The following is a 21,262-nucleotide window of genomic DNA, read 5'->3' as shown; positions in this document are numbered from 1 at the left end:
TACGCAGTTTAGCGTTCACCCGAGTCTCCGCTGCCCTAAATGGTGAAGGTGGCACTGCCGTCACTCCCTTTCCATCACCAGAGCATCTTATGTACGCTACTACACACTAATGCGCAAGCCCGCATCCTGCTTTTCAGTAAGGCGGCACTCTTACCAGCTACTTGCTCTTGAGTGAAGGACTGCGAAAAGCCCTGCTCCCACTCGTACAGGACCTGCTGGGTGGCGTCCACATCCTCTTCCTCAGGATTGCCTTTCCCGCTCAGAGAAGGCGCGGTGGTGGTGGCGCCAGAATGGATCCCAGAGTCCAGGTAAGACTGCTGCTGCCAGTGACTGACAGCTGCTTTCCTGTCCGGCTCCATGGCCATGTCCAGCTCCATCAGGTCAGCTACAGAAATCAAACAGCATCAGCATTACTGCCACAGGAGAGGTTACCTTTGTTTTCAAAAACAATCTGTAATAAGACCCATGGAAATATTCTTAGGAATAAAGTTAAATCTGAAAGACAGCCGAACAACAGAACCACAGCCAGGATCAGCTCGGCGACGAGATACCTCCTCTCAGAGAACACCTACCAGTTACTCACTGAGCCGGGGGAGAACGGTACTGCACCCGGGCCCCAGGAGCAGTCAGCCAGACTACATTCCTGCTGGTGGCTTGTTGGTTATTTCACCAAGCCATTAGGAGGAGTGAGCAGAAAATGGAGCAAAAGGTAGCCTGATAAGTAAGCAGGGAGAGAGGAAAGCGAGGGGGCTCTGAGCCAGACTGGGTGAATGGCAACGCAGCAGAGCCCCAATTCAGTAACTAAACACTTCTGATACAAACCTTGGGTTGCCATTGTCCACGCAGAATTTTCGGAGACCGCTGAATGGTGTACTTCAGATACCCTAAAAGAGTTAATCAAAAGTCATTAGGATTTAAAATTAGTTTTGATTTTAATACTCGTAAGTCACTAGGATGGCCTGCTAAACGTCATGGACGATATCCACAAAAAGTGCCAAATCCTTTTACCATGTGATACAGTGAAACGTAGACCTCATGGTCTCCTCTAGACTCTTCACCCACGGCGGAACTTTGAAGTGATAATTCCTCTTTAACAAGCACCTCTTTTTAGTAGAAATATAAATTACAGATGAATCAAGATGTCAAAAAGCATAATTATTTAAGATGACAAAGAAAGCATAAAAGTTCTAATAATGAAAGCCTGGGGGATGGGGGTCACAAACTATTCAAAAGCCAACTCCTCCTTAAGTTCTAAAAGGCCTCTCCCGTCTTAACTTCTCTCACTGAAAAAATCATAGATTTTCCTTGGACAGCAGAGGTCCAATGGGATTTAAAAATCACCAAATTTTCATTAAATGGATCAACTGTTTTCTGATATAATACGATGCCATCTAAAGTACCTTCAATAAAGTAGATTTTGGTGACTATATCAGAACAGTGGATTTTATTTTTTACTAGAAGTAAAATTACTTTTCAAATGAAAAGTTTGCAACACAAATTAGAAGCATTTTTTTAGTAAAATTTTTCTAAGTTCAAATTTATAGCAATGATTTATTATAAATACAAGTATTACTGACTGGAATGCCGTTTTGATCAATATAAAATTTCATCATTCATATCTACAAAAATCTTAGTATTTATGTCTGCATTTTCGGTTTATTGTATCATATTCAGGAAAACACTGAAATCACCCATAGGAAACTTTGCAAATAAGAATAATTAAAGGGCTCATAGCCTCTAAGTATTTCTAACACAATTTCCTTTATAATGAAGTCTGCCCTAAACAAGTTCATCTTATACTACAAATTAACATATTGGGTATTTACCAATGTATAAAGATATGAACTAAGATATTTAAGTGCAGTTTCTATCAATGCACAAAGGAGCTTAATTATGTTTAATGAAATTGGAAACTGCACTCTGAAGTGCTATTTTCTCTATGTAAAGGAAGTACGTATTGATTAGCCCTAAAATTGCTCTTCCAACATTACATTTTTTGTTTCAGTCTCCACACAGTACAATCCATGATTTACATACAAGGCAAAATGAAGAACAGAAAATAGTAAAGGTGATTCCTGTCAACAAGGATCTTGTATTTTAAAATCGAGTTGATTCCAGAACGTGTGTGTGGGGAGTTAGGGTACTGATTCCCACGCAGTAGAAAACCCACATGTAGCTTAAGTCAGCCCTCCACATATGCAGATTCCCAATTGCCATTTGACCCTTGGACAAACGTGGGTTTGAAAGGTGAAGGTCAACTGAGAAGTCCGAGTATTAGTGGACTCCGTGCAGTTCAAATCCACATCGTTCAAAGGTCAACTGCAATTTACCCAGCAGGATGACGTGTTTAATGTTTTGATTGAATACGACTGGAGTGGTGCACAGAAACCAGCATTTTTAATGAACACTCACTCTAGGATGCAGCGAGTAATCTGCAGACTACACTTTAAGAAAATACTATGCTGGAAGGAACCCAAGTTCTCTGTCCACTAATGCTGTGTTTTAGCTCCTCTACCTTTGACTATCTTTGTGACTGGCTAGTTAACCACTTTTCCACCTCTCTGGAAAACGGGTTTCCCACTCCAGATCCCAATATATTGCTGGGAAAGAAGGCTCTCTAGTCTGAGCAACTTTGGCCAATGCCACAGGGCTCAGAACACCAATTAGTCACTTTTACAGGCTGTGCAGCTGTTTCAGAAGCCCTTTGATATATCTGGCTTCAAGGAAAAAATATTTATAGTATTGTTTCCTTGTTGGCGATGCAAAGGCAAACCATTTTAGCCACGTTACTGGGTAGAATCTGTTTATGTGGGCTGACCTGGTAACTTGACCATGATTTATAACAATTTTATGAAAAAAGAGCAAGTTCATGGTCCAAACTTACAATATCTATTTATATGGTGGTGACTTCTCAATACTGATATTTTTTTTACAACACTTTAAAATTTATGTAACATACATAAAAATTATTTTTGCTCTTTACTGCAACCCTACTGAGGTGAGGGAGGGTAAGTGTCAATCAGCAGGGAAGTAAAAAGCAAGAGTGAAAATGGAGCCCTACATAACCAACAGTATATACCAACACACCCCTACACGGCTCTGCTGACAAATACAAATTGACCAATAATTGGAGAATTACTCAACAAAGAAACTGAATATACCTTCCACAGAACGAGGACAGAATCCTGCCCACAAGCCTTCCACCTCCTCCTTCTGGGCAGAGCTTTCAGCCCAGGGGCTGGCTCCCCTCCACTACACCCTCCCAATCATAAGGCCCCAATGAGCTCCCCATCAACCCAGGCTTACCAAACACTTCAGAAAAACCTTGGACATCAAAGGAAAAAGTTCATTCAGAACATAAAAATAGGAGTAGGGTAGGGAAAGAAACAGAATGTTTTGTTACCTTCATGAAGATCGGAGAGAATAAATAAAAATATGAGTTCAATACATAAGCTAGGAAAATCTCCTAGAGCATAAAGGAGAAAGACACACAAAATACAAAAGAGAAGAAAACAATAGGATCGATCCTGGGAATCAAAGCTCCAAGTAAGTATTGGGCATTTCAGAAGAATTATAGGAAACAAAAATGGGAAAAGCCTAAAAGTATCAATCAAACTGGGGGGAGAGGGGCGGACTTAAAAAACTATGAAGTACAAAATGTTCCCAGATGCCAAGTGATCATTTACTACAGACTACAATAGAACGTTCTGTGCTCTGCCAGCTTTATCACCACCAAGTTGTGCTTTGACAGAGAGGGTGTCGGGATAGCCAATTTATCCAGTCTAACGAGGCAGTGGACACAAGCATCCTTTTTCTTTCTGCTACTTAAACATATATTCTTTCCAATTGTGTATTTTATAAACAATACCTCATAATTCATCATCCTATTTCTGATTTAAACTCTATAAAGGTTTAGATTTTTTTAAAAGTTTATTGGGTGACAATTGTTAGTCAAGTTACATAGATTTCAGGCATACAATTCTATAATACATCATCTGTATATCACATTGTGTGTTCACCACCCAGAATCAATTCTCCTTCCATCACCATATATTTGATCCCCCTTATCCTCTCCTACCACCCTTCTCCCCTTACCCTCTGGTAACCACTAAACTATTGTCTGTGTCTATGAGTTTTTGTTTGTCTTGTTCCTTTGTTGCTTTCAGTTTTATATCCCACATATCCGTGAAATCATATGGTTCTCGACTTTTTCTGTCTGACTTATTTCGCTTAGCAAAGTAATCTCAAGATCCATCCATGTTGTCGCCAATGGTACTATTTCATCTTTCTTATGGCAGAATAGTATTCCATTGTATATATATACCACAACTTCTTTATCCATTCATCTATCGAAGGACACTTTGGTTGTTTCCATGTCTTGGCCACTGTAAATAAAGCTGCAATGAACTGGAGCACACATGTCTTTATGGATAAATGTTTTCAAATTTTTTTGGACAGATACCAAGGAGAGGGATTGCTGGGTCATATGGTAATCCTATTCGTAATCTTTTGAGGAACCTCCACACTGCCTTCCATAACGGCTGCACCAGTCTGCATTCCCACCAACAGTGTATGAGGGTTCCTTTTTCTCCACAGCCTCTCCAACACTTGTTACTATTTGTCTTGTTGATGATAGCCATTCTGACTGGGGTGAGGTGATGTCTCATTGTGGTTTTTATTTGCATTTCTCTGATGGTTAGTGATGTTGAGCATTTTTTCATATGTCTATTTGCCATTTGTATGTCCTCTTTGGAGAAATGTCTCTTCAGGTTCTCTGCCCATTTTTCAATTGGGTTGTTTGTTTTTTTGTTGTTGAGTTCCTTATATATTGTGGATATTAGCCCCCTATCGGAGGCACTGTTTGCAAAAATCGTCTCCCATTCGGTTGGTTGCCTCTTTATTTTGTCGACGGTTTCTTTTGCTGTGCAGAAGCTTTTTAGTTTGATATAGCCCCATTCGTTTATTTTAGCTTTTACTTCCCTTGCCTTTGGTTTAAATTTCTAAGTAGTAAGTTCATCCTGAACTATCATACCTTATTCAAAGTATTACTATGAGTAATTTTTTCTTCAGCTTTTCTAATAGGACTATTTAAGCAAGCTTGGTTTGTCTCTTTTTCTTATTGTGAAAATTTTCAAATATGCACAAAAGCAGACACCTCTGTAATGAACCCCCACACCACCTATATTTAACTGCTAATATTCTACCATATTTGTGCCTTCCTACAGGATGATTTTAAAGCAAACTATGTACATGAGTACCTTATGTGGTAAGACTGTTTTCTTACCACAACATCATAAAAGATTTAGCATTACGAGCTGATAATTTCCCAATGAGTGCTGGAGCTTCTACTTCACCTTCTGTATTTTAAGTGGCCTTATGTCAAAGTCTATGTGATAATTCTTGACACAATATAGATTTCATACTTAAGTTACTTCTCTAGTTCCCATCAGGACAAAATTATCTTAATTACTTCGATTTCAAAAAGTCTAAGCATTACTAACAAAGTAACTTTGCTATATAAAAATAAAGCAGACCTATCATGAAACCAGTTTTATACTTGCAGTTCATGCTAACAATTCACTTTTCCAATAATCTGTACTAGAAGAACCTAAGCCAACTATTTATTGTGTTAAAGTGAGAATATGCAAGTCTATTTCAGGAGCATAATAAATTTTTGATATATCCTCAGGGATTAAAAAAAGTTCTTAGTAAAATTTATTTTGTAAATCTAAAAACACATACATATGCAGTTTTATTAACTGTCACTACTAATACCCTGCCATTTAAAAAATTGATACGGTCTCCTCAAATCTTCCTGTTTTAGACTTTTCATTCAACACTAAAACTTTTAACTCATAACTCACTCTAGTTTCCTTTCTGCTTCCATTCCTCAGTTGTGTGTGTGTTCTAAAAGGACTGGCCAATAAAAATCACACATCTAATGACTCTTGTTCCTCCGAAACATCTAACATCAGTGTCCTTGGTATTATCTTTAAATAGGCAGGTGCAAAAATGGCTATTAGAAACGTGAACTGTGGGTGGCTAGGAAAAATTAGGATGTTCCGTAAATGATCTCTCTTATTTTGTTTTATTCTCTTCTCTACCCCATCCGTAAAGTAAAATATGTACTTAGTATAAAATTTTTCTTTGTGGTTCCCATAAAGATATGCAGTTGATGACATTTGACATATCATATTAAACTTACTGTTAGGAACTCCCTTCATATAAAAGTCAATTCCTCGTGTTGTGGACCCTTATAAAATCCTTATAAAACATAATCTGTATAGTGTCACTATATTTGTATACTGTAATTTAACTATACATCTTCTTGAATAGTTTTTCCTTCCCCATTTAGTCATTCAAACAATGGTGAACAAACATCTTTGCATATAAATAATTCTCTTAATTTCTCCCATCTTCCACTACTGAGATTAAAGAGCACAAACTTTTAAGGCCTTTGATATATAGTTCCAAAATACTGATGGAGCATAAGTCCATACAATTTTCACAGAAGACATTGTACCAGTGGCCAGCTTACCAAGGGCTTATCACCATCAACTGTTATCTCTGACAACTTTTAATAGCTATTATGTACACCCATCTAAATTATATATCACCACCTCACCTGGAAGTTTTTCTAAATTCTAAGAAGATTAAATGCTTGAACAAATTTTTTTGCTACATACTATGTTTCCCCAAAACTAAGACCTAGCTGGACAATCAGCTCTAATGCGTCTTTTGGAACAATAAGACCCGGAGTTATATTGTATTATATATTACATTACATTATATTATTATTATAGACTCGGTCTTATATTGTAGTAAAATAAGACCGGGTGTTATATTAATTTTTGCTCCAAAAGACGCATTACAGCTGACTGTCTGGCAAGGTCTTATTTGTGGGGAAACACGGTATATATTGTAGCTTTCTGGCTTGTCAGACTTTTTATGTAGTCCCCTTTTGTTTTTATGGAGTGCATGTATATATATTAAGAAGACCTTTGAATAATCACTAATATAGCACATTTAGGCCAACTGTTTATGTCTGAGAATATGATTTTACTCTTTAAAATAATTAGATTATGGTTATAACCTTTACATTCATGATACATCGTGAGGTCTCACCAATGAGTAACTTCACACAAAATATGTAATCAGTAACACAATCCTAAAACAGTCCTGATCCTTCTGGAAAAAAACTTTATCCACTCTAAGAACAAATTACTGCAAAAAAGCAGACACTAGCTTTCCTTGCTACCCAGAGAGCGACTCATATGGTGGTGTTCTCGGTTCCCACGTAACTTAACGGGAATCTTTCACAATGTCCGGAGCCTTAATGTCCTGCAAATGAAGGAGGAGGATGTCCTCCAACTCCTTGCAGCAGGAACCCACTTAGGTGGCACCAATTTCGACTTCCAGATGGAACAGTACACCTACAAACGGAAGTGATGGCATCTACATCATAAATCTGAAGAGAACCTGGGAGAGGCTTCTGCTGGCAGCTCGTGCCACTGTTGCCATTGAAAACCCGGCTGATGTCAGTGTCATATCGTCCAGAAGTACCAGCTGGCGAGCTGTGCTGAGGTTTGCTGCTGCCACCGAAGCCACTCCTATTGCCGGCCGCTTCACTCCTGGGACCTTCACTAACCAGATCCAGGCAGCCTTCCAGGAGCCAAGAATCCTGGTGGTGACTGATCCCCGGGCTGATCACCAGCCTCTCACAGAGGTGTCTTACGTTAACCTGCCGACCATCGCTCTGTGTAACAGACTCTCCTCTGCGCTATGTGGACATTGCCATCCCTTGCAACAACAGGGGCGCTCACTCCGTGGGTCTGATGTGGTGGATGCTGGCCCGGGAATTCCTGCGCCTGTGTGGTACCATCTCCCACGAGCACCCGTGGGGGGGCCATGCCTGACCTCTACCTCTACAGAGACCCTGAAGAGACTGAAAAGGAAGAGCAGGCCGCCGCTGAGAAGGCTGTGACCAAGGAGGAGTTTCAGGGCGAATGGACGGCTCCAGCTCCCGAGTTCACTGCTGCTCAGCCTGAGGCCGCAGACTGGTCTGAAGGCGTGCAGGTGCCCGCTGTGCCCACTCAGCAGTTTCCTACTGAAGACGAGTGCCCAGCCGCCTCTGAAGACTGGTCTGCAGCCCCCGCTGCTCCGCCACTGAATGGGTGGGAACGACCACTGAATGGTCCTAAGCTGTTCTTCCACAAACTCTTACGCAAAATGGAAATAAGGTTGACGGAAAATAAACAATTTCTAAAAGTTAAAAAAAAAAGCGGACACTATCTCCTCCAGTTTGTATTAACATAAGCAACCAAAAAGATTAATATTTTAAAACACAGCTACTTCAAAGTACATACTGAACAGTCTTTATCTATACAGGCACATTTTTATAATTTCCAAATATAACTTTATGCCACTTAAGTTAAAAAAACAAACAATGTTTCATATTATTTATGTAGTAAAAGTACAAGGAATACATACCAACTTCCTAATACTTAGGGGGGCAAGGGGACCAGGACTGCTGAAAAGGTATTCAAGATGGCTTCAACCTTTTAGCAGTTTTTGTTTTAAATCAAACAAATACAGCTAAATGACATCTGCTAATCTGGGTGGTGAGTACGTGGGTGTCTGTTACATTATTCTCTCTATACTTTGCATAGCGAAAATAACTGAATGAAAACAATAGCTGTGTATCAGAATTTCAAATGAAATAAACTCCAAATATAATGTTAAAATAACTTTGTACTTTAATCTTTTTTAAAAAATTTAAATGGAGTCACCCAAAAAAGACATGAGTACTTTATGTAAACTTTTGTTATGTCAGCTAAACCTATAAACTCCAGTCTCAAATACGAGGATAAAATATTTCCATCTTTTTGAAAAGGGAGTGGTCATAAAGGCGGCTAAATAGGCTATAAGTATATTTTATAAGGCTAAAGATTGCAGCTATGCGGGAGGATCTGTTTCAGTTGACTGTTGGAACTAAAATATCCTGTTTCTCAAAATGCGTTCACAAAATGACTGGCTGAATACTTTTAAACTGAGGACACTGTTAACATTTTAAAGACACTTTATACCCATTTTAAGTAGATTTTACAGTATGGATAAGGCTGCACAAAAAACAGTTCGTAAACTTTTAATAAAGTGACCATTAAATTATATATAAACTTCTTTCCTATATACAAACAGATTAGAAAAACATAATCACAGAAAGATTTCATTCATAACAGCAACAATAAAAACAAGCTACACACAAGATTAAATGGAGATAACATCTTGTTCTTGACTAGAAAATTTTTGTACTATATAAAGATATTAGTTTTCTCTAACTTAGTTTCTGTAACCCAACAATATTCTCAGATTTCTTTAGGACTAAAATGATTCTTAAGTTTATTTGGAATGGAATTATGAAGATAATCAAAAATGAATCAAAAAACTCTGAGAAGAGACAAATTCTATCAGATACTAAAACACTATATAAATCAACAGCAGCAGCGCTTAAAGAAAAATATCATTGAGATAGGAATGAATAAAAACTACAGTAATCAGAAAACACCCAGATATAATGTGGCAATTTAATAAATGAAAAAGGTGATATTTCCATTAGTGGGAGAAAGATTACTTGATTAGTAGCATTAGAAGAAAGGGAATTGTCCTTCTAAAAAACACTTTTTTCATCTTTACTATATTAAAATTAAACCTACATTTGTGAAATATTTACATGTTAAAAAAAAACCCACAATGAAATAAAATGTTATATACAAGCAAGGGTGGTATACCTGAAAATAAAACCATGGTAAGAAGCCCAATATAAGCAAGACTTGAAACTCTGAAACCAAAAAGCAATGACAGGATAATTTGTGTATGTATATAAACTTTTTAAATTCCAGGGAAAAAAATCACATATAAAGTAATTAAAAAACTGACATACTGGACACAAGACATGTGAAACATGACTAAAGGCTAATATCCATATGTACACAAAGATCTGAGGACAAAACCAGTAAGAAAAAATATCAGGGAAAAGGGCAGAAATCATAATTTCATAGGAAAAATAGAAAGTAAGCAATAAATATACACAAAAGAGTTTAAACTCATTTATTGTTTTTCTTACCAGGCTGGCTGATTAAGGATATAGTTAAACTGGCAGAAACTTTTTAGAGGGTAAGTTGGCAGTATCCATTAAATGTAAGTGTAAATACCCTTTGGCTTTAAAAAAATCCATTTTTATAATAGAAATGTATTCTGCAGAATATTCACAGAATCATGCCAAGAGGTCTGCACAGTGAAGCATTCATAGAGAAAAAGCTAGAAATTACCCAAATGCTTATCAAGAGGGGAGTGAATAAAAAATAATTTATCCATTAAATGGAATATATATTCATCCACTGAAAAATATTTAAGTATCTTTTATGCTACTGGAATTACAGTAACAGTGAATAAGAGAGTCAAGGGCATGTATCTAGTGGAGCCTGCATTCTATTGCTGGAGAGTTAAGCAATGAAAAGACAATTTCAAGAAAACTGCGGTGAAGAAAACAAACAGGTCAGAAAAGAGTGACAGGTGGGGGAGGAGGACGACTCTAGGTAAGACTGGGTGAAGAAGCAACATGTGAGCAAAGGAGGAAGAACTAGCCAGGTGAAGGTGGGGTAGGACACTCCACACAGAGAACAAGTAGGTGCAAAGGAAGAAAGGAGCTGCTCGGTAAAGGTACTAAAACGTTACCAGTACGAGTGTAACTAGAAGTTAGGAAACCATGAAGAGAGGTAGGGACCAGATCACTAGGATGTTGAATAAAAATCCACAGTGCACTGAAAAGCCACTGGAGTAACGTGACTTGTGCTTTAGGCTTTTTAAAATTCACTCTAGGCCTGTGTGGAAAAATGACCATGATGAGCAAAACAGGGAGAACAGTTAGGAGGCTACTGTAAATCATCCAGGGAAAAGGGCACAGTGGATTACTATGTAGCCATTAAAAAGAATGAAGGCTACAATGAAAAACTATTCAACATATATTAAACATGCAAAGCATCTGCATACTTTTAAGGACATTATTGCATACATTTGCAGAACAAAATGTATGCAGTATATGTTAGATACTTGTCCAAGAAAATATCTTACATCATTTAGCCCCGCTATATGATAGCCAAAAGCTAACAATACAGCATTAAGGAAGTCTCTAACCGTAAAAGCTTAGTGGTCTATAAAATGGACTTTCTGCAAAAGAATTGTGGAAACTACTTAGCCAACGATTAGATTAGTACCTTAAGGCAAAAACAAATTGATTTACCAAAAAAAGGAAGGGAGGGGAGGGGAAGAAAGGAGAGAAGGAGGGAATTAATTCTTTGGAAAAATAACCAATGTTTTCTAAAAGTGAAATCAAACTTATTGCAATTTTTTAATATTTTTGCAAATGTTTCTGTATTTAATTACATCCATAAATATCCTACTTTTTAAGTAATTTAATAGATTTTCATTTAGTTCTTATCTATTAAACAGGCAGTATTCTAAGAATCAACTGCGTCACAAATGCCAGACTTCTGATTAAATAGTATCTTTTACAGCATAATTTTAGGATGTTACCTTGTAGTATCAGGTAAACATCTAATTTTGCCCATGACATGCCTAACAAGGTAGCATAATTAAATGCCTAGCAACTTCAGTTCTGAAACTAATAAGTGTTATCTCATTAAATCTTCCCAACAACCTCGTAACATAAACATTTCCCAAATAATCAGATGAAAAAAACTGACAAGCAGCAGTTAATATAAGAGTATATATTAGGTTGGTGCAAAATTGTGGTTTTTGCAATTGTTTTTTTAACCTTTTAAACCGCGATTACTTTTACACCAACCTAATATAAAGGATGCCAAAAAGATGTATACACATTTAAAGAAAGGAAAACTGTATTAAAATTGTAATACTCAATATATACCGATAACAAAAGATGAATACAAGTCACGTTTGACTTCTGCAATTACAAGAGGTGCTCAGAGTGGTTACCATCAGCGTCCAGACACTTCTGGTTACGGTTACGGCAAACTGCTGCTTGAGCAACGCTGACCAAAGTGTCCACTTGTATCCATTTTTTTGGCACCCCCAGTATATGAGTATAGCTAATACACTGCTCAGTTAAAATTCAAATCCAGGTCGGTTTAGTCCAGTCATGTGCCCTTTTAATCAAATTATATACCACCATCCCCTGAAAGGCATAGCCAATTAGTATTTAACAGTCAATGTTGCAGATAAATCCAAAAGAAGGGTAAGCAATTTTTAGGTAAGTTATCATATATAATACTAAAGAACTACAATCTCTCAACAGTGACCATAGGGGGGAGGGGGAGAGATGGGACAGGACACATATTCCTAAGATTTCAATCACTACATACTTCATACTTTGACTTTGTGGCTAGACAGGTAAAGTTACAGCACTACTGCCGACAAGAAGTGCAGAATTTTCAAACATGAGTATACTATGCCAAGAAAAATGGAAGATTTTATTTCAAGAAAGTTTCTGGATGTTAACCTCTAGGTTCAGGCTATAGGCAGGATTAATGGCAGGAACTCAATGACTCCTAGAAGTAATGCATTGCTTTACATCCCGTAACAATAACCTTCCTTTTCTCCACTTGTTACAAAGGTTTCCCTTCACCATCATACTAAGCACAATGACCTTAAAAAAAAAAAAAAAAGAATGAAAAAAAAGTTTTAAAAAGCTCAGTGAGTGAACTCTGTGGTGGCTGGGCCTATACCTTTGGTTCTTCACTGTTTCCAAAGTGCTTAGCACATATCAAGCTCTTAAATATTTGATGGAGTGAATGTGCCAATAAGAAAAATGTTCAAAAAGTCGACAGTAGGACAAATGAAATGTAACATGGAGGCTTAGATGGGCAACAAGAATTATACATAACCTCAGAGACTTCTTAAGTGCCTTTAGGAACATGAAGGAGTCACTCAGGAAGAATGTATCTCATCTAGAAGAGAGGTCGGCCAACTTTTTCTGTTAAGAGACAGATGGCTAATATTTTAGGCTTGGAGGCTGTAAGTTCTGTGTTGCAAGTACTCAACTCTGCTGTCGCAGGATGAAAGAAGCCACAGACAACATGCACACAAATGACATGGCTGTGTTCCAATAAAACTTTATTCATGGAAATTGCAAATTTAAATTTCACGTAATTTCAGGTGTCATGAGACAGTAGTATCCTTTGATATTTTATCAGCCATTACAAAATGTAAAACCATTCTTAGTTCTCAGGCCACACAAAAACAGGTGTCAGGCAATAGTTGGCCAACCCCTCATCTATTATATACTTTCACTGAGAACAAACCAAAGGCAAGTGACTTTACATTTTAATTAAGCACATTAAACCTAAATGTGAAGACCAATAACAGAAACGGTTTTTAAGTGTGTTAATAGGTTACTAAGAGAGGTCCCACAGTTTTTTCTGTAGTCTTTCAAAACAGATTGTGTGAAAAACAAAACTGGACCAAATGACACATGAAAGCTACATCAAGGCCATTTATTTGGGAAAAACATTTCAAGCCAATAAGACCAGGTATGTGCTAAACCAGAATATGGCCTCAATATAGCAGTTTCCCCTTATCCACAGGGAATACATTCTAAGACCCTCAGAGAATGCCTGGAACCACGGATAGTTACCAAACCCTCATCTACTTCAACTGCTGAAAATGTGGCAGCAGCTTCTTCAGCAGACGTGGCCTCTCCAGTAACTTTGTATTCTTCAGTCCAGCCCTATTCATGGCACGGTGTCACTCGTTGAACCCTTGATGAAGTCTTCGTACAGGATCCACGCTTTCCGGGGTAACATGTTGTCATCACTAGGAACACGTTTTCTGTTCATGTCTTTCATCCGCAGATTTAATACTTTGTCCATCTTAACCAAGAAGTCACTCACTGTGGCCGTAACTATCACAGTTTGAGGTGTGACAGCAAACCCAGCACAAATTTCTTTCTCCTTCACAATTTTACAGATATGAGATTTGTTCTTACCATAGATCTTAGCAACCTCAACATACAGTTTTTTTCTTTGCTTACTAAGCTGAGAACTTTCTTCACTTAAAGGAAGCACTTTCCAGCTTCTCTTTGGCGTGTCCAAATTGCCAGTATCACTACTCTTGCACTTTGTGACCATTATTAAATAAAACGAGGGTCACTTGAGCACAAGCACGGCAATACTGCGCCAGTCCATCTGATAACCGAGACGGACGGCTACTAACAGGCGAGAGCGCCTAGAGTGGATACGCTGGACACAGTGATGATTCATGTCTTGGGCAGGATGGAGCAGGAAGACGCAGGATTTTATCACACTACTCCAGATGGGCACACAATTTAAAACTTGAATTCCTCATTTCTGGAACTTTCCATTTAATATTTTTGGACTGCAGTTGACTGCAGGTAACTGAAGTCACGGAAAGCAAAACCATGGATAAGGGAGACTACTCTGTGTATGCTTTAAAAAATATTTCTTTACTATGAAGATTTCCAAGCTTGTTAAAGAATCCTTTAAACTGGCAACCAGATCCTTCCAACGGTTCTACCCTAGAACTTACAGAAACACAGGTGACTAGGCTCCATCCCATGGTTTCTATCAGTAGGGCTGGAACAGGACACTGGCATGGTGTTTTTGTTTAAAGCGTCATACACTTTGCTGACATGGCTACTACCCCCAGTAAAGGTCTACATATAGTTTACATATAATCCAGGAACCATATAATCCAGCTCTATCAGTAACCTGAGTTAGAAAACAAACAAAACAAACCTGGCTCCACAGAATAACCCTAGTACCAGCTCCTTGAGAAGCATCTATTCATAAGAAAATCCATTCTTAATCTTTAGCAACCTTCTGCCCCCACCATGCTTATCAAGCTTCCTTTACTCTCCCATACAGGACATTTTGCTATCTTTGAAAGCCTTACTGTAGTAATAGGTCTCACACGTTAATTGTGAGGCTCTTTTGTATTTAGGAAGAGTAACAGAATATTACAGAAAGTAGAGTAACCTAGGAAGCATTTATTTTCATAATGTAACTGCTTTCGTTATCTCAATACAAAGAACATCAAGGAACAGCTCTAAATCCGATCTACTGTGAGTCCAATATCACACAAATAAATGAGTCATAACCTGGAGCTGATACGAATGTCCCATTGGTGATATTATGTTGTTTTCTCAATTTACCAAATTGTGAGGTTAATCAAGAGAGTTTCTGTTCCACAAGAAAGCTTGCCCACAATTCCTTCATTTAACTCAACAATTCCAGAATACACCAATTCCAAAAGCATAAATGCAATATATGTACAGATTTAATTCATTTACTCAACAATTTTTTATGCAACTGCTACATGCCAAAAGAGGTGTAATGGAGTTGGGGTATGCAGTAGTGAATAAGACACACATGGTCCTTGTATTCTTGAGAAGGAGATGGACAGCAACTGAATCAACGATTATAAAGGGTATTAAGTGTGTAGCTGAGTTACATGTGAGAGACGGAGAGCAAGAACAAGGGGAAGGTGCCCAGATTCTGGAGGGTAACCTTCAAGCTCAGACCTGAAGAAGAATGCAAAAGAGCCAGCACGTAATGAGCAGAGCAGGGACATTCCAGAAACAGGAAGTAACATGTCACAAAAGTCCAGTCATGAAAGATCTGATCATCTTTTAACAACCAAACCTTGAGACAGATTCAATTATAGTGGGAAAGGATGAGTGCAACGAGATGAGGTTGGAAATAGCCAGATCTTGTAGGGCTCTCTAGCTTTTGGTAAGGAATGCATTTTTTTATTCTAATGCCACTGAAAGTCCACGAAAAGTTCTAAGCAGGTGAATAACAAGATCCCGTTTGAGGTTTTAAAAGCTGTTTTTGGCTATGATGGGGAAAAAAACTGAAAGGAAACAAGAAAGAAAGCAGGGAGACCATGTCCACAGGATGTCTTTTTCAGGCTGTGAAAGGGCACAGAGAAATAAATGGGGCATTAGCTGGAGGGAAACAAAGGTTGTCCAATTCTGGAACATTCACCGATTCAACAAATCTTCATTGAGCATCTACAGCTTCCAGACACTGTTCTGGGTACCAGGGATACAAAATCAGGGCAAGACCCTGAGAGGAGGAAAGAACAAGCAAGTAAACACTACCTCAAAGTATAAGTGCCACAAACCAAATCAAAGAGGATAATATGATAAACTAAAAATGGGTGAACAGGGAAGACCTCAGTGTGGAAGTGACATGTGACATGAGTCATAAATGACACGAAAGAACCACCTCTGCAAAGCTCTGGATATATCTGTATGCTATTGGGACTGATCCAAAGTGAGGTGATTAAGATTTAAAAGTCCTTCGCTCAACACATATTTACTTTATCAACTATGTACCATGATTCTAGGGACTGGGAAGAAAGCAGTGAAGGAAACAGACGAAAATCCCTGTCTTCCTGGAGTTTACATTCTAGGAGGCTAAGAGGGAAAAAAACAAACAAGTAAAATATCTATTGTGTTAGACAGTGATGAGGGCTAAGGAGAAACATAAAGCAAGAATGGAGATAGGAAGCTGGGGAAGGACTTCAGCTAGTGTGGCCAAAAAAAAGCCTGAAAGAGCTGAGGAAGTAGGTGGGCCACAGTATGTACAGAGCATGCTTGACCAACTGGAGGAAACACAAGGCCAGCATGGGGTGGAGAGGAGTGAGAGGAGAAAAGTAGTAAAGAACAAAGACAGTGGTCTGAACAGATAGGAGTTAGTGCTTTTACTGAATGAGATGATAAGCCCTGAAGGTTTTTGAACACAAAAGTTACATGACTTATTGTTTTAAAGGGATTACTCTGGTACTGTGTTGATGAATACATTTAAGGGGAACAAAGAATAAGCAGAGAGACCAGTTAGAAGGCCTTTACAGTAATCCTGGCAAAAGATTAAGATGGCTTGGTTATGGTGAGAAATTATTAGATTTCACGTATATCTTAAAAAGGAAGATCACGCACGATTTACAGACAGGGATTGGATACAGGGTGTGAAAGAAAGTTGAGTCGAGAACAGCAAGGTTTTAATTTTGAATAAATGGAAATACAGAGTTGCATTAGTTGCATAGTTTCTTAGGAAAGATTAAGAAGCAGCTTTAGAGGAAATCGGGAGTTCAGTTTTAGATACACTAAGTTTGAGGTGCTTCTTAGACATCCAAAAATGTTGAAAACCTAGTTAGATATTAGTATCTATGGTTCAGGGGAAAAATCTAGGCTAGGGATATAAATTTAGAAATCATCAGCAAGTAGATTAAATACCACCTGTTTAAAGTTAAGAGACCAAAGTGTATTTAGACAATGAAAAAGGAGAGGTCCAAGCAGTAAGCTTTTAGCCACTCCACCAAAGAGGTCAGAGAGATGACAGAAAAAGTAAAGAGACTAAGAAGGAACCACCAGAGAACTACTAGGAAGAAAACTTGCTAGCACATATGGTGGCCTAGAAACCAAGTGAAAAAATGTTTGAAGTAACTGTGCCAAAATGTTACTAATAGGTTAAGTGAGATGAAGACTGAAAATTTATAAATGTGGCCACTGATAGGGTTTCAACAGGAAAGGGGAGAGAGCGCATATAAATAATTGTTTCAAGGCGTTTTGTTGTAAAGAGAAGCAGACTGGCACGGTGGGGGAAAGGGGAGACAGAAAGAAGATATTTTTTTTGTTAATAATGAGATAAATGATACCATGTTTGCATGCTCATAGTAAGAACCAGTTGAGAAGGAAAAACCAATGATGCGAGAGAAGGGAGAATGACAGAGTAAAAATCTTGAAAGTAAGAGGGAATAGGATCGAGTGTATAAATGAACTGATTGTCCTTAGCTTGGAACACTCCATTCCATCCGTAGTGACAAAGGAGTCATAGATGTGGGAGCATGCAGGAAATCTTCCAATTATTCAGTATGCTTCGTCAAGTAGAAAGCAGTGGCATCAGATGAGAGTGAGAGTGGGGGAGAAAGTGTCAGAAGGTTTAAAAGGAAGAAGAATCATAAGGACAGTAAACAGATAGCCCGGGGACCAGGTTGCTGACAGTGCATGTAAGAAAGTAATTATGATTCAACAGGAACTTTCAGCTGGGTAGAAGTGAGGGAGAGGGATACTGAAAAGCTTAGATGGACAAATAGACTGTAGATTCCAGTGGGGTTGAAGGGCTGTTGGAAGTACGTACTTACTGCAGGAATAGGGGAGTGGGACACTTGACATGAGATTGGTGAAAGACACGGTATTCTAGGATGTGACAATGGGAATCTGAGTGAAAAGTAAGATCACTGGAGAAGAAATCAAGGAATTAAAAGGCCGGAATATTGAAAGCATCCTTTCCATCAGTCACTCAACATGCCAGGCCCCAACCAGCTAATGCGCTGGTGCCAGATTATAAATCAACATACCGACTGCTTCCCTCATCAAAAAGTCTTGCTACAAAAAACGTCGGCTGAACTAAACAGTGAACTTAATGACATAGGTGATTTAAATTCTAGCACAAAGTCCTGATAGCAATTCATACCGGTAACAAACAGTTCCCAGGGCAGATGACACTGTGACTGGTGCTGCTCTACATGGACACTGATGTCACGCAGAGCCAAAAACTGTGACAGAAATAAAGAAGACAGTGAGCCAGGAGCTAATCAGTGTTCAAGGAAGGAGGGGAATGACCCAGGAAAGGTGGTAGACGACTGAAATACAGAGGTGGGGTGGGTGGTATATTTGATGGCATGTGAGTCAAATCTGGAAAAGAATGGTCAGAAAGTGACAATGAGGAAAGAAGACACGGCCTCTTGGTTCAGCAGTAAAAGGTGTACAAAAAAGGAAAACATGACCACCGGAGAACTGTAAGGGAAGCAGCATTATCAGGGGAGAGGCTAGGTTATAGTCGGAAAGAGAAAGAAAACAGAATATTCCCAGAATAGAATTATGAGAATAAAAGGGATTTGCTGATGACTGAGTTCTAGGAGGCACAACAACTGGGTTTCAGGAGATGATAAAAGGTGGAAAACGGAGACCAAAAAAGCCGTGGAATTGGCATCTGGAGGGATAAGGGGAATAGAGAAGAGTGAGGTGTAACTAAGGGAACCAAGTCCTTGAAAATACATGTGTCAGGACCAGCCTCTGACCAGAATATAATTTTCCTCCTTTATAAAGACGGACCGTCCACGCAGACTGAGGATAAAAAGGCGAAGGATTAGTGCTTAGCTTCTGACGGGGGAGAGTCTGAGGAGCAAAGAGAAAGTTAGACAGGAAAGTTAGTCTTCCCGTCTTGGAGCTTTCTAGAGAAATGTGGCGTGATCTGGCGTATAATGGCAATAGGAGAAACCTTAGGCCCTTGACCAGATAGTCAGGGCGTTCTTTCAAGCAAAATTAATAAGTATTCTTACAAAAAAGACCCAACTTTAGTATTTCCCAGCTTCCATTTATCAGCAATACCATTTTAACTATCATTTCTGGCACATGAGGTACCCCCGGTCTTCTGGAATTCTAGACGTGAACTCTCTTAAACGTTCTAGCCTCTTATTTCTCATTCAATGGGGAATAGAATGGCTGGCACGCTGATTCAGAACCCAGGAAAAATGACGCAGAACTAAGGCAGGAAATAGTGACCTACAAAGGACAACCATCAGATAGTTTTACTACATGAATGGATCACAGGATATTCATAACCAGAAGTTAGAATATAAGCTTTATTTCATATTCTCACGTGGGTTTTCCAATATAAATAAATAAAAAATTTAATAAAATAGTTCGGTTTAGAAACTAAACAAACTTTAAAATTAAGCAAAATGCCAGAAAACAGGCTAAATTTGTGAATCTATCTACAGAGTGCTATGTCAGCATACTACGCTTTCTACGTTAACATTTAGGGCCTACTTTTGTATTTAAATAAACTATTAGGTATAAATAATGTTTGACATTGCTGCATTCTTTCAGTAACTCAGAAAAGAATTCAATTGTCCACGTCAGCACTTTCTACATAGGGGAATGGAACTCCACTCGGAAGCCTCCATAGTTAGTTGGATTCAAAAGTACTTCCAAGAAACCCTTGTTCCTCCCTCATACATGTGGCATTCATCTAGTATATGGAAAACTTCAAAGACAGACTCACTCCCTACACCCTTACCCCAAACCACTTAATTATACTTAAAGGGGTGGGGGAGGGGATTTACAACCACCCCTCAGTACAGTAAATTACTACAATCATTTAAGATCATCTTCAAATTGCACTCCCAGAAATTTTGCAGTAAATCTAACTTCCCACATTTTATATGGATCATGTACAATAAAATGTGTCCATATCATCATGATTCCAGCTATCATAAAACCTTGTTAATAAAAGAAGTTTATTAAACCCTCGAGTTTTGCACATCTTTTACTTCCCAATCAGATCAGCTACCAGCATTTAAGATAAGATTTGTTAATCATAGATATGGTTTATCTGCCATGATTGATGAACTTGAAAGAACTTAAACCAGTTAAAAATATCATTTCCGCTACCCCAATTTTTAAACTAATTGTTTAACACACCTGTTACAAATCAGTTAAAAGGGAAATATCAGTCCAGCAACATGTGAATTATGAAATCACCAGTAAAACTATGGGAATATAATTAGTGAAAAACTAAGAGATGGAAATAAACAGAGGAGCAAATAGAAAGTGCTAGGAAGCTATTTCATTCACCTCAGCATCATCCAGCTGTTCACACTTTTCAAACTGTTACGGGGGGAAAAAAAGCCTTGTTTTTAGAAGTTCAAAAGAAATCAGAGGCAGGCAATTTCTGGACGAGTACAAGAGAAACTTTACAGTGGCTGCGCAAAGTTACATGGGGGTGTGGGACAGACAGGTGAGGGGTGAGCACCTCTGGGATAAAGGCTTTGTGCTCAGGCCACTGATCAGTTCTGCTTGCTTCCTACTCCACATCAGATGAAAATAACCGCAGCCTGCAGCACTAGCTTCAGGTGATGCTTCTGAAAATCAGTGTTGGCCTATGGTTTGCATTTTCAGTCCCAACATAGTTTGCCATCTACAAATGTAGTGTGAACATTAAACACACAACTTGTCAAACTATGGAAATGAAAAACTTTGCCCTAGCAGCAAAAGATTTAACCAAAATCTATTTAACTGCCTGCATAAACTTACCCTGACCAAATAGGAGTATGCCATTAATTTAAGTACTTCAATTAAGTTTTCATTATCTAAACTTTGCTTTTAAATTTTGCACCTAGTCTGATAATAGGTAGTCTT

The 21,262-nt window shown here is 38.4% G+C and overlaps 1 protein-coding gene and 1 pseudogene across 8 annotated transcripts in view; one reads left to right on the top strand and one right to left on the bottom strand.

Moving 5' to 3' along the window:
- Nucleotides 1-21,262, bottom strand: part of CTNNB1 (catenin beta 1) — a 39,478-nt gene that overhangs the window by 12,723 nt on the left and 5,493 nt on the right. For all 7 annotated transcript variants that reach the window (XM_081073128.1, XM_081073130.1, XM_081073127.1 and 4 more), the window contains exons 2-3: nucleotides 823-884; nucleotides 155-385 (exon numbers count right to left, since the gene is read on the bottom strand). In XM_081073128.1, coding sequence (XP_080929254.1) covers nucleotides 155-385; nucleotides 823-835 — 244 coding nt within the window. In that variant the 5' untranslated portion in view covers nucleotides 836-884. The remainder of the gene's footprint in view (nucleotides 1-154; nucleotides 386-822; nucleotides 885-21,262) is intronic.
- On the top strand, nucleotides 7,199-8,336 carry LOC308507740 (small ribosomal subunit protein uS2-like; annotated as a pseudogene). The gene has a single exon. The product of its transcript is annotated as a small ribosomal subunit protein uS2-like (transcript).

Source organism: Rhinolophus hipposideros, assembly GCF_964194185.1.
Source record: "Rhinolophus hipposideros genome assembly, chromosome: 14".
Classification (NCBI taxonomy): domain Eukaryota; kingdom Metazoa; phylum Chordata; class Mammalia; order Chiroptera; family Rhinolophidae; genus Rhinolophus; species Rhinolophus hipposideros.
This window is presented reverse-complemented; position numbering and strand designations above follow the sequence as displayed.